This window comes from Lissotriton helveticus, chromosome 8 (assembly GCF_964261635.1).
Source record: "Lissotriton helveticus chromosome 8, aLisHel1.1, whole genome shotgun sequence".
NCBI lineage: Eukaryota > Metazoa > Chordata > Amphibia > Caudata > Salamandridae > Lissotriton > Lissotriton helveticus.
The window spans coordinates 1,298,802,423-1,298,814,526 of NC_136069.1; the positions used below are offsets into that span (position 1 = coordinate 1,298,802,423).

Below are 12,104 nucleotides of genomic sequence, written 5' to 3' on the forward strand. Positions count from 1 at the left end.
TGTTACTACCTTAATTACTGAATTCTTCACTTTTAATGTTCCCTTGGATACTTCCATTCCCAACACATGGGATGCTTTCAAAGCTGCTTTGCGTGCCTTTGTTTTATCTTTTGTTTCTAAGAAGAAAAGAGTTGCTAAAGCTAAATATGAGGCTCAATTACTCAATATCAAACAACTAGAACACACTTATTTTACCTCTAAAGACCCCGCTGCCCTCACCGCCCTCATTGCTGCGAAAACAGAACTTAATAAATTGGCCACTGTTGAAGCTTGTAACATTCTACTTAAAATCAAATCTAAGTACCACGGGGGTCAAAACAAAGCAGGCAAGATGTTGGCTAATTATCTGAAAATTAAATCCGGACGTAAAACCATTGGTCCTTTTCTTAATGAATCCACTAACAAATTGGCGTCATCTGATGAAGACATTGCTGATGTTTTTCATGACTATTATCGATCCCTTTACACAGATGACACTTTCTCCTCTGCCCAAAACCGTGACTCTTTTTTTTCAGGCCTTCCTCCCCCTCCAAATCTTCCTGATGAATTTGCTTCCTTAGAAAAAGATATTACTCTTCCGGAAGTAATCTCTGCCATTCATGCTTTGAAAAGATCTAAAGCCCCTGGTCCTGATGGCCTCCCTATCGAATTTTATTCTACTTTCTCCTCGATTTTTGCCCCTAAACATTTACAACTCTTCAATTCCTTTATTGCTCAAGTCAAGGCCTCAGGGTCCTTTATGAACGCGTTAATTGTTATTATCCCCAAGCCTGATAAGGACCACTTTCACTGTAAAAACTTCCGTCCTATTTCCCTGATCAACTATGATTGTAAAATTTTTGCCAAGATCCTCGCCTCCCGCCTTGATAATATCATCCCCCTTTTGATTAAAACAGATCAAGTTGGCTTTGTAAAGGGTAGGCTTGCTTCGGACAATGCACGTATGTTTGCTAACATTATCTCCCTTACTAAGAAATATAAAGACCCCCTTGCCGCTCTCTCTTTAGATGCGGAAAAGGCATTTGATCGAATCAATTGGCAATTTATGTTTCAGACCCTCCAATGGTTTGGTTTTGGGCCCTCTTTTATTTCTTATATAAAATTACTATACTCCTGCCCCGGTGCCAGTATTTTTGTCAATAATCAGTTTTCCAAATACTTTTCATTATCCCGTGGTACAAGGCAAGGTTGCCCCTTTTCTCCCTTATTATTTATTCTATGCCTTGAACCTTTTCTAGAGCACATCCGCAATAATGACATGATTACTGGCTTTAAATTCTCCTCTGTTCACACAAAACTTTCTGCATATTCTGGTGATATTTTAGTTTACATGTCCAACCCTGTTGATTCATTGCCTCATTTCATGAATAAAGTCCAACTTTACTCCTCTATCTCTGGCTATAAGCTCAACTTATCCAAAACTGAAGTTCTGCCCTTGAATTCTGATTGCTCCCAATACATGTTTAGTGATATTGAATTTACTTGGTGTCCCTCCAAAATTAAATATCTGGGTATTTGGTTTTCATCTTCCCTTACGGATACTCTCAAATATACCTTTAATAATTTGATCCAGAAACTGCAAGCTCTTCTCCTCCTGTGGTCCCTGCTTTTTCTTTCCTGGTGGGGCAGACTAGACGCTATTAAAATGATGATTACTCCCCATGTGTTGTATACAGTCTCCATGCTTCCCATCAAAATCCCTAATGTATATTTCTCCCGCATAAATTCTATATGTACAAAATTCCTCTGGAATAATAAACACCCTCGTATTGCCTTGCTTAAACTTACTCGTCCTAAAACTGAAGGAGGTGTTCGATTTCCTCTTTTTAAAGCCTACCATTCAGCTTTTTTACTTAAACAATCGTTTTCATTAGCATATGATTTTCAAACCACACCAGTCCCCAAATGGGTTCTTTTTGAACGTTTCCTTTTGAAGGATTTTCCTTTTAAACAGGTTGCTTTTATGTCCAACTGTTCCTTTATATCTCAATACCCCATTTTGAAATATTCACAAACTCTTATTTCTAATACCTTTTCTCAGGATGTAAACCCCTTGCAATGTTTTTTATCTTCTATTATTTGGTACAATACATTTCTCAAATATAAGAGTAAATCTTTTTACTACAAATATTGGAAGGAGAAGAATATATCATTTGTATATCAATTCCTCCACAATTTCAATATTGTTCCCTTCCAAGATTTGCAACTAAGTTACCAACTTCCTGATGCTCTTTTTGGCGAATACAATATTATTGTGACTGCTATTCAATCCTATTTTGCTACTTTCACACTTCCAACTGAGTTTCCCGTTGTAACCCCTCCATCTCCTTTATATCCTTTGTTCTCTACTCACACTAAGGCTGCTCTTATTTATAACATTTTGCTATCTAATGCTCAAACGAGTTCTAAATCTAATGTTGAACTTACGTGGGAAAATGATTTATCTGTCTCTTTTTCTATTAATTTGTGGGAGAAAATTTGGGCAAAGTTATTTAAAGTTTCTGCAGCTGCCCGTGTGACTCAATCTCTCTATTTTGTATATTGTAGAGCGGTTATTACTCCTGTTAGCATTTGTAAATTTTCTCCTAATTCCTCTCCCCTATGTTGGTCTTGTTCTAATGCTCCAGGAACGTTACTCCATTTGCTATATGAATGTGCTACGGTTTCTTCCTTTTGGAATTCAGTTTGGGCGGTTTGCATGTCAATTTTTAAGTTTAACAATGCTTTATCTTTTATGCATGTTTTTCTAGGTTCCCTTTCGCCTGATATTGATATAACTTCATCTGAATCTAAATTGTTTGACCTTTTTATTGCTCTAGCCATTAAGGTTATTCTATCGTCATGGAAAGATAATTCTAAAATATCTTTATCCATGTGGTGGAACTTTATTTGTGATGAACATAGAATTGCTACTGTATCCTCTTCCTCCATTTCTCAAAAAATAAAATCTGATCTTCTATGGCTCCCCTTTGCTTCCTATCTTTCCTCCACTACTCTATCTCACTAAGTCTTATCTACCTTTTCCTCTTCTCTCTTCTTCCTCTCTTCTCCTTTCTCTTCTTTCTTTCTTTTCTTTCCTTCTTCCTTTCTCTCCTTTTATCTTATCCTCCCCTTCCTCTGCATCTCCCTTTTTGCTGTATTTAATCATATAATATTATGCCTGATTGTATCTCCCTATTCTTGTTCATATATTTCTATTTTATGGCATGTACTCTGTTCTATCTTCAAAAATGTTCAATAAAAAATGTATTAAACAGAAAAATATATATATATATATTTTGTTGGCATATATTACAGTTCACAATTAATGTACGAAGTAAATCATGTGACCATTACTCCTTACCACCAAAAGGTTATAGTTCATCAATTTTTAAAATATACAAGTGTTAAAGTGCAATGTGTCCCAAGTTAGCACAGCCAAAAAACACAACATATACAAAAAAATCATGAAAAGCTCAGACTGTGTGTTTATAATAAACAACCCTAAATAATATTTAGTCCATAGGCCTAGTATGCCTATGCCTGTTATCCAAATCAGGCCTCTTATAGTTTGATTATTGTTACTGTGTCAATGACATTTCAACCCTTTCTGCTAATAACACGGTCTCATCAGGACTAGGTGGCATTGGGACAGCCTAAGAAATTAAGGGATCTAGTAGGATCCTGGAAGCGATGGCAATGATGGCTAACTTGTAACCAGGCGGAGTGGAATTATATGTGGTAATTCTGCTCTGCTCAACTTTTAATCAGGGCCTTATTGTGCGAAAAGCTGTACAGTTTAATTTACTCCATAGAATAGCCATGTCACACTTTATTAGAGATCCTTTCGGTCTGAAAGGCTAGTAATTAATTACTATAAGTAAGTCATTCATACCCTATTATCTTGTCCATGATATTATGTTTCCGCTAAGGTAAACTCATACCCTTCACTAACAGCAATTATGTTAGTTGGTGATTTTTAGTGACCTTTGCAGAGATGATACTGTGATTTGATTACTTGATGTTTTTATGCGAGTGAGTACCCCTTCTCTCAGACTGTTCTTTTCTATTACTTTTCAGGTTTCCCCAAACCCTACTGAAGGTCCTATGCCTTCTGGCACCTGCACTTCGAAGTAGTAAATAACACATCATAACATTTTGAGCTTAATTTACAGGTAGACTAAAATAACTGGGTACACTTCCTGCTATCTTTTCTTTCGCCCATTCTATTTTCTGCTAGTACTTTAATTGTTCTCTCAATTGCAAAAAAATAAATAACCTCAATGCATTACCATGTTTAAAGGGTCGATGGTGTCTCCCAGGCCTCCATGTTGGCTTTCATTGTCCGAATCATCCTCCATAGAGATCTCTTTCACTTGATCAATCATCTTCTTTTTCACATCTAAATAAAGAATCACTTGTTAAGTGACACCAACCACCATAGATAAAAAACTGAACCAGTAACAAACTGAGAAACATAGCCTTATAACTGCTGAAGATATTGTAGCACATTTTGAGGGTGGTGCAGTCCTATGCCTATGGTATTATGGTATTTATATTGCAAGTCCACATTTGGTAGTGAAACCATCGAAGGCAGAAACCTACAATAAAAAGCATTTGCATGAATTGTGCATGATAAAATAAAGGCATGTGCAGAAGACAAGCTTCCAGCTTACTAGTGGTTGGAGGAAAGAAGAGCCTACAAATCTAACAAAAGGTGAAATATGAAATCGTTCCTAGATGTAACCTGCCCGTGTATTTAGTCCTAATCTGTACCTCGTAGCAGGGACTAAGATTGCAACTTTCGAGTAGTTCATTCCAATTGCAAATGCCTTAAAACAAGAGGCATACTCACCTAACAAGCACAGCTATACTATACAATGGAAAATAAAAAAGGCATATTATCCACATTCTTACCATGGTAATGAGCAAATATCCAGTCGCATATAAGAACAGGTGTTTATGAAGAACATTTTTGTTTGTAATTTGTTTAGTTTTAATTGAAGTTTTCAATAATGACACAGCATTTATGAACAATCTGCAACTGTGCAGGATACTGCCAGTACCTACATGTAAGTAAGCATTGCTATGTGCAACCCCAAACAATGCCCTCCACACCCCATAGTTTATGGAGCGCATTCAGACACATATGAAAGCCTAACATTTCATAACGCTGTGAAAATAAGTTAAGGAATTGTAGATACATGGGAAGTAGGAGGGGGAAGACTTTGAAAGGTACTGGCCCGCTGCAGAGTGAGGAAGGGCTAAACTCGTTAGAATCAATAAAATAAGGGAGAAAGGGCTCCAGTTAGAGCATATGGCAATGTAGAAATGGAAAACTTTGGGAACATATATGACAAATGTCCCGAGTGCCCCCACCTATTGGATTATTGTAAGGTTTTGATTTCTGACCAAACAAACACATTTTGAAAAAGCACAGGTCAACAGTGACCTTCTCAACAGATGTGTTATTCTAACAGGCGACATAATGTTATCTCTAATTCATGGTTTGAGAATGACATTACCGACATTTGACGGTATTCCAAACCGCCGGATAGAGGGCGACAGGGTTCGGAACACACAAACTACCCCAGAACACTTTTCTAATAGAAGGCCAACTAGATAACCCAAGAAATATATTTAAGTGCTTCACTGTTAAACAAATATCAAAAAAGTGCCAGAACAAATAAAGCAGAACCTGCAAGAATCAATTGTAGAAATTCAAAATACAATAACGACAGTAGCCACCTGTGTCTAACTCAACTTTACATTAAATAGGTCCGCGATGTACAGGGCCGGACTAGTCTTTTATGCCATTGGACGTTCCCCTGGTGGGATGGAGCCTTTTGAGGCTGGTTTTGCAAGCATAGGGCTGATGCTGGTGCCTCTGTCACTTTCAAAAGCACCCTGGGGGGTTAACCTCAGCAGGCTCGGGGGTCTTCAAAGAGAGAAAAAAAGAGAGCCTGGAATAGAGGAAGGTGGAAAGAAAAAGATCAAAGAGAAGGAGAGAGAGAGCGAGAGAGAGAGAAGGAATGGATAAAAAGAGAGAGACGAGGAAGGGAGAAGCATTTTTGACAGAGCTGCTTTTGGATCCCACAGTCCGGCTCTGAGATATGATAAAATGGAGAGAAGATATGATAAAATGGAGAGATTAAAGATGTGTGGCATTAGGGCTACATCTTCTCGATATAATTTGTGAAATTTAAATATGTTATGAATCACTGCAAAGATGTTATCTCAGCCAACAGCAATGCTCTCTGAAAACTCGGTCCCTGAACCTCCTTCCTGCCACTTCGTTAAGAACAACTGGTTTACCTTTGCAAGTAAGGGCCTGGTTGCAAAAAAACGTAACAAATTGCACACCAACTTTTTGAGACCCGCCTCTAGTTTTGCGATGCAACCTATGTACTGATAGGTTGCATCACAAAATCCCCAGTCGCAATGGCTCGCAGAACTACCAGCCTAATGAATATTAATTAGGCAGGTCGCTATTTGTGATTGGCTTCTAACAGTGAGATGACAACAAAGAAAGAGCAGAACACCATACCTGTGTTTGCATTCACAAATGGGAAACATTTTGTTTCCTTAATGCAGCGCGTGTTCCTGAAAGGAACAGGATTCTACTTCAAAACACTTTACGTTCGCAGTAAGGTAAAATATCAGAGGGAGCAGGTCCCATGGACCTCTGCCCACTCCCCTGCCGGTGCCGACACTGTCGGCAAAATTCACAAAACGGAATCAGTTACCACTTCCTTCCAGGTGTCAGTAACTGATCAACTGATTGAAATGGCTATTGTGTGTGCAAACCACTGACACATAATACTGCGATTCGCAATTCAGAGGGGATGCAACTGTCCTTGAATTTCGATTCTGAATGGATCGCAAAACTCATTCTGTATGTTGGAAAGACTTTTCCGACTCGCCAAATGGGGTTAGTGCATAAAAAAAGGTCTTCTGCAGCGGTAAACTCTGAGTTGGAAAATAATGGGGTTTGTACATCAGGCCCAGAATGTTTTTGCTTTCACAAGATGAACACAGGTCACCATCAGTTAAAGCAGATCTTGAAAAGATTTCACGCCTTGAGTGATTTCCTATTTTCATGCCTGTTAACAATTTGTAAAGATAATAATCAGAACCAAAGTTGATGTGAATCTTACATTTATTCAACAGAAATTAGTCTGCGGTTTACCCTCCAAGAATATGGAAATAGAATTTTAACTACCTCTGATCTTTGTTGGATTTTCAACATTGAACATGACTCCTTGGGTCAAATGATATGGTCCAGAGAAGAGATTAAAAAAGTCTGGACTGTAGTTGCGCATATTACTGAACTAGTTGTTGGTTGTATTCACTTTATTCCATCTTCTTTTAAACCTCTTTCTAGGAAACCAAGGTAGGTTGATTCGATATCTTATGATAGGCAAGAAACGGATCTTGAAATGTTGAGACATCTTGAGAAATCGTTATATTGTTGTCAAAAGATGAAAACAGTTTTTTAATTGTTATGAAAGAAATGTATATAATGAAGCATGGACCACGCTAGGTGAGTTGTATGTCTGAATATTTGGGGTGGTTTAGCAATTCTGCAAGTTCCACATATGGATTTCTACACCTGAAACCCTTGGAACTCTGCTCCTGTTCCATTTAGCTAATTAAGGTGGAGTCATATAGAAATCAAAAAGATCCAGTATCAAAGGCCTCTATATTGTATAGAAATTAAGCAAGGCCGGACATGTCTGCCTGTTATTGGAGCTTTCAAGCACTTTGTCTGCCGACTGGGCCCTTTGAATTTTGATCACTGTAAGACTGACTCAGGTGACTGTATTAAAATAAATAACATTGGGCTCCAAGGACATAGGCTACCCATAACAAGCAGTGGTTTATGGAAAAAGAAGTTTCTAAACCAAATACACTCAAAATGTGTACCATTTGGGAGTTCAAATTGAATTTGAATCTGCTAATAAGTTTTAAACTAGAAGCCCTCGAAAAACTCTGCCTATGTAGCATTTTTGCCAGATGACGCAGTATGAAACGAATGCTGGTAATACAGAAATGTTATGTAACAATATCTGAAATTTTGTTTAGCGTTAGGTGATTTTAATCTTTGGCTTGAACATCATCAAGAGTTGGTGAGGGATTTATTGGATTATATATATATATATATATATATATATATATATATATATTTTTTTTTTTCATTTCAATGGCCTCAGCTTTCCAGGGTGCACTCAACAGTGCGTTACCTCGAAGGTCATTTAACATCTTTCGCCATCATCCGGGTAGTTACGTTCGCCTGACGCGTTTCTGTGGTCCAATTACCACTTCATCAGAGGCGTTCTCCTGCATTTAGTTGAAACGCGCTTCTTTGACGCATGCTCATTTGTTAATTACCATATGTGGGACTGACATGATTTTTGATTGATCCACATAGCATGCTGGTCTTTGTAGTCCTTTGCGCTACATTGTTTGTTCAACTAAAGCAGATCTTGGAGATAATGTTTTTATCCTTTGTAGGATCCGATTCGTGAAGGCGAGTCATTTGATATACAACGCGCTGTGCTGACAGAATGGAGAAGTTCCTCTGCCTTGGCCGCTCGATCTTTGAGCCGGTGCATCCTGCACGGGAAGGCCCCCGTGTCTAAATTTTTCATTTCAATGGCCTCAGCTTTCCAGGGTGCACTCAACAGTGCGTTACCTCGAAGGTCATTTAACATCTTTCGCCATCATCCGGGTAGTTACGTTCGCCTGACGCGTTTCTGTGGTCCAATTACCACTTCATCAGAGGCGTTCTCCTGCATTTAGTTGAAACGCGCTTCTTTGACGCATGCTCATTTGTTAATTACCATATGTGGGACTGACATGATTTTTGATTGATCCACATAGCATGCTGGTCTTTGTAGTCCTTTGCGCTACATTGTTTGTTCAACTAAAGCAGATCTTGGAGATAATGTTTTTATCCTTTGTAGGATCCGATTCGTGAAGGCGAGTCATTTGATATACAACGCGCTGTGCTGACAGAATGGAGAAGTTCCTCTGCCTTGGCCGCTCGATCTTTGAGCCGGTGCATCCTGCACGGGAAGGCCCCCGTGTCTAAATTTTTCATTTCAATGGCCTCAGCTTTCCAGGGTGCACTCAACAGTGCGTTACCGCGAAGGTCATTTAACATCTTTCGCCATCATCCGGGTAGTTACGTTCGCCTGACGCGTTTCTGTGGTCCAATTACCACTTCATCAGAGGCGTTCTCCTGCATTTAGTTGAAACGCGCTTCTTTGACGCATGCTCATTTGTTAATTACCATATGTGGGACTGACATGATTTTTGATTGATCCACATAGCATGCTGGTCTTTGTAGTCCTTTGCGCTACATTGTTTGTTCAACTAAAGCAGATCTTGGAGATAATGTTTTTATCCTTTGTAGGATCCGATTCGTGAAGGCGAGTCATTTGATATACAACGCGCTGTGCTGACAGAATGGAGAAGTTCCTCTGCCTTGGCCGCTCGATCTTTGAGCCGGTGCATCCTGCACGGGAAGGCCCCCGTGTCTAAATTTTTCATTTCAATGGCCTCAGCTTTCCAGGGTGCACTCAACAGTGCGTTACCTCGAAGGTCATTTAACATCTTTCGCCATCATCCGGGTAGTTACGTTCGCCTGACGCGTTTCTGTGGTCCAATTACCACTTCATCAGAGGCGTTCTCCTGCATTTAGTTGAAACGCGCTTCTTTGACGCATGCTCATTTGTTAATTACCATATGTGGGACTGACATGATTTTTGATTGATCCACATAGCATGCTGGTCTTTGTAGTCCTTTGCGCTACATTGTTTGTTCAACTAAAGCAGATCTTGGAGATAATGTTTTTATCCTTTGTAGGATCCGATTCGTGAAGGCGAGTCATTTGATATACAACGCGCTGTGCTGACAGAATGGAGAAGTTCCTCTGCCTTGGCCGCTCGATCTTTGAGCCGGTGCATCCTGCACGGGAAGGCCCCCGTGTCTAAATTTTTCATTTCAATGGCCTCAGCTTTCCAGGGTGCACTCAACAGTGCGTTACCTCGAAGGTCATTTAACATCTTTCGCCATCATCCGGGTAGTTACGTTCGCCTGACGCGTTTCTGTGGTCCAATTACCACTTCATCAGAGGCGTTCTCCTGCATTTAGTTGAAACGCGCTTCTTTGACGCATGCTCATTTGTTAATTACCATATGTGGGACTGACATGATTTTTGATTGATCCACATAGCATGCTGGTCTTTGTAGTCCTTTGCGCTACATTGTTTGTTCAACTAAAGCAGATCTTGGAGATAATGTTTTTATCCTTTGTAGGATCCGATTCGTGAAGGCGAGTCATTTGATATACAACGCGCTGTGCTGACAGAATGGAGAAGTTCCTCTGCCTTGGCCGCTCGATCTTTGAGCCGGTGCATCCTGCACGGGAAGGCCCCCGTGTCTAAATTTTTCATTTCAATGGCCTCAGCTTTCCAGGGTGCACTCAACAGTGCGTTACCTCGAAGGTCATTTAACATCTTTCGCCATCATCCGGGTAGTTACGTTCGCCTGACGCGTTTCTGTGGTCCAATTACCACTTCATCAGAGGCGTTCTCCTGCATTTAGTTGAAACGCGCTTCTTTGACGCATGCTCATTTGTTAATTACCATATGTGGGACTGACATGATTTTTGATTGATCCACATAGCATGCTGGTCTTTGTAGTCCTTTGCGCTACATTGTTTGTTCAACTAAAGCAGATCTTGGAGATAATGTTTTTATCCTTTGTAGGATCCGATTCGTGAAGGCGAGTCATTTGATATACAACGCGCTGTGCTGACAGAATGGAGAAGTTCCTCTGCCTTGGCCGCTCGATCTTTGAGCCGGTGCATCCTGCACGGGAAGGCCCCCGTGTCTAAATTTTTCATTTCAATGGCCTCAGCTTTCCAGGGTGCACTCAACAGTGCGTTACCTCGAAGGTCATTTAACATCTTTCGCCATCATCCGGGTAGTTACGTTCGCCTGACGCGTTTCTGTGGTCCAATTACCACTTCATCAGAGGCGTTCTCCTGCATTTAGTTGAAACGCGCTTCTTTGACGCATGCTCATTTGTTAATTACCATATGTGAAGAAAAGGCAGGAGCCTTGAAATGCATCAGGCGCTATGAATTTTTTGGAAAGCAGATGCTGGTTTTTTGTTGAAATAAACCTTCGGTTTTCACTTGCTGTCGTGTGCTTCCTTGAAAGCTCTTGGGCCAATATATATATATATATATATTCACAAAAAGCTCCACGCTTAAGGCAGCACTCCACGAAGGTAAGTTTCACAAAACCTTTTATTTCAAAAAGCGGCATGATTGCACAGCTGTCTCTTTCCTTCCCAACGCGTTTCAGTGCTAACAAGCATCTTAATCATGGGGCGGCATGTGGCAAGACGTAGGAGGCTAGCACCGCCACTGAACTGGACTGTGTTCTGAAGGGCTGGGGAATGCACGTCAGCCCTTACAGCACGAGGGTGTCAGAGAAACGAAGCGGGTGAGCAGCACAGAGACCCACTGAAGGGATGTAAAAGAATGCAGAAAATCGGCTCAAGTTCTGGCGAAACACTGGCCATACTGAAATGGGATTATTGGGACTTCTACTCCTGGCGTATTGTTTACTGGAGAACAAACGCCATTAAAGGGACTGAATGCAGAGGTCCGATCCAGGTCTTGCCACATACCGCCCCATGATTAAGATGCTTGTTAGCACTGAAACGCATTGGGAAGGAAAGAGACAGCTGTGCAATCATGCCGCTTTTTGAAATAAAAGGTTTTGTGAAACTTACCTTTGTGGAGTGCTGCCTTAAGCGTGGAGCTTTTTGTGAATAATATATATATATATATCAACACACGCTCACTGTTAGTCGAAGAAAGCAGACGGCACTCCAAACTGTTGATGTTTCAAATGGATTTAATAGCAGACCCACTACCCCATGGAAAGACAGACGCGTTTCGCCGAGAAACGGCTTCCTCAGTGTATATATATATCCAAAAGACCTACTTCTCCCAAAAGAAATGTAGCGGAGGCCAGAGGGGGTTGCAGGGGATGCTCTTTATTTATCAGGCGTACAGGAATGGATTCGGCGGATGCCTTTCGGCAG

At 40.4% G+C, this 12,104-nt stretch overlaps 1 protein-coding gene across 3 annotated transcripts in view; it reads right to left on the reverse strand.

Annotated features, from left to right (window-relative positions):
• The window catches only part of RPGR (retinitis pigmentosa GTPase regulator), a 430,193-nt gene that overhangs the window by 193,810 nt on the left and 224,279 nt on the right, over positions 1-12,104 (reverse strand). For all 3 annotated transcript variants that reach the window (XM_078658267.1, XM_078658265.1, XM_078658264.1), the window contains exon 12: positions 4,272-4,381. In XM_078658267.1, coding sequence (XP_078514393.1) covers positions 4,272-4,381 — 110 coding nt within the window. The remainder of the gene's footprint in view (positions 1-4,271; positions 4,382-12,104) is intronic.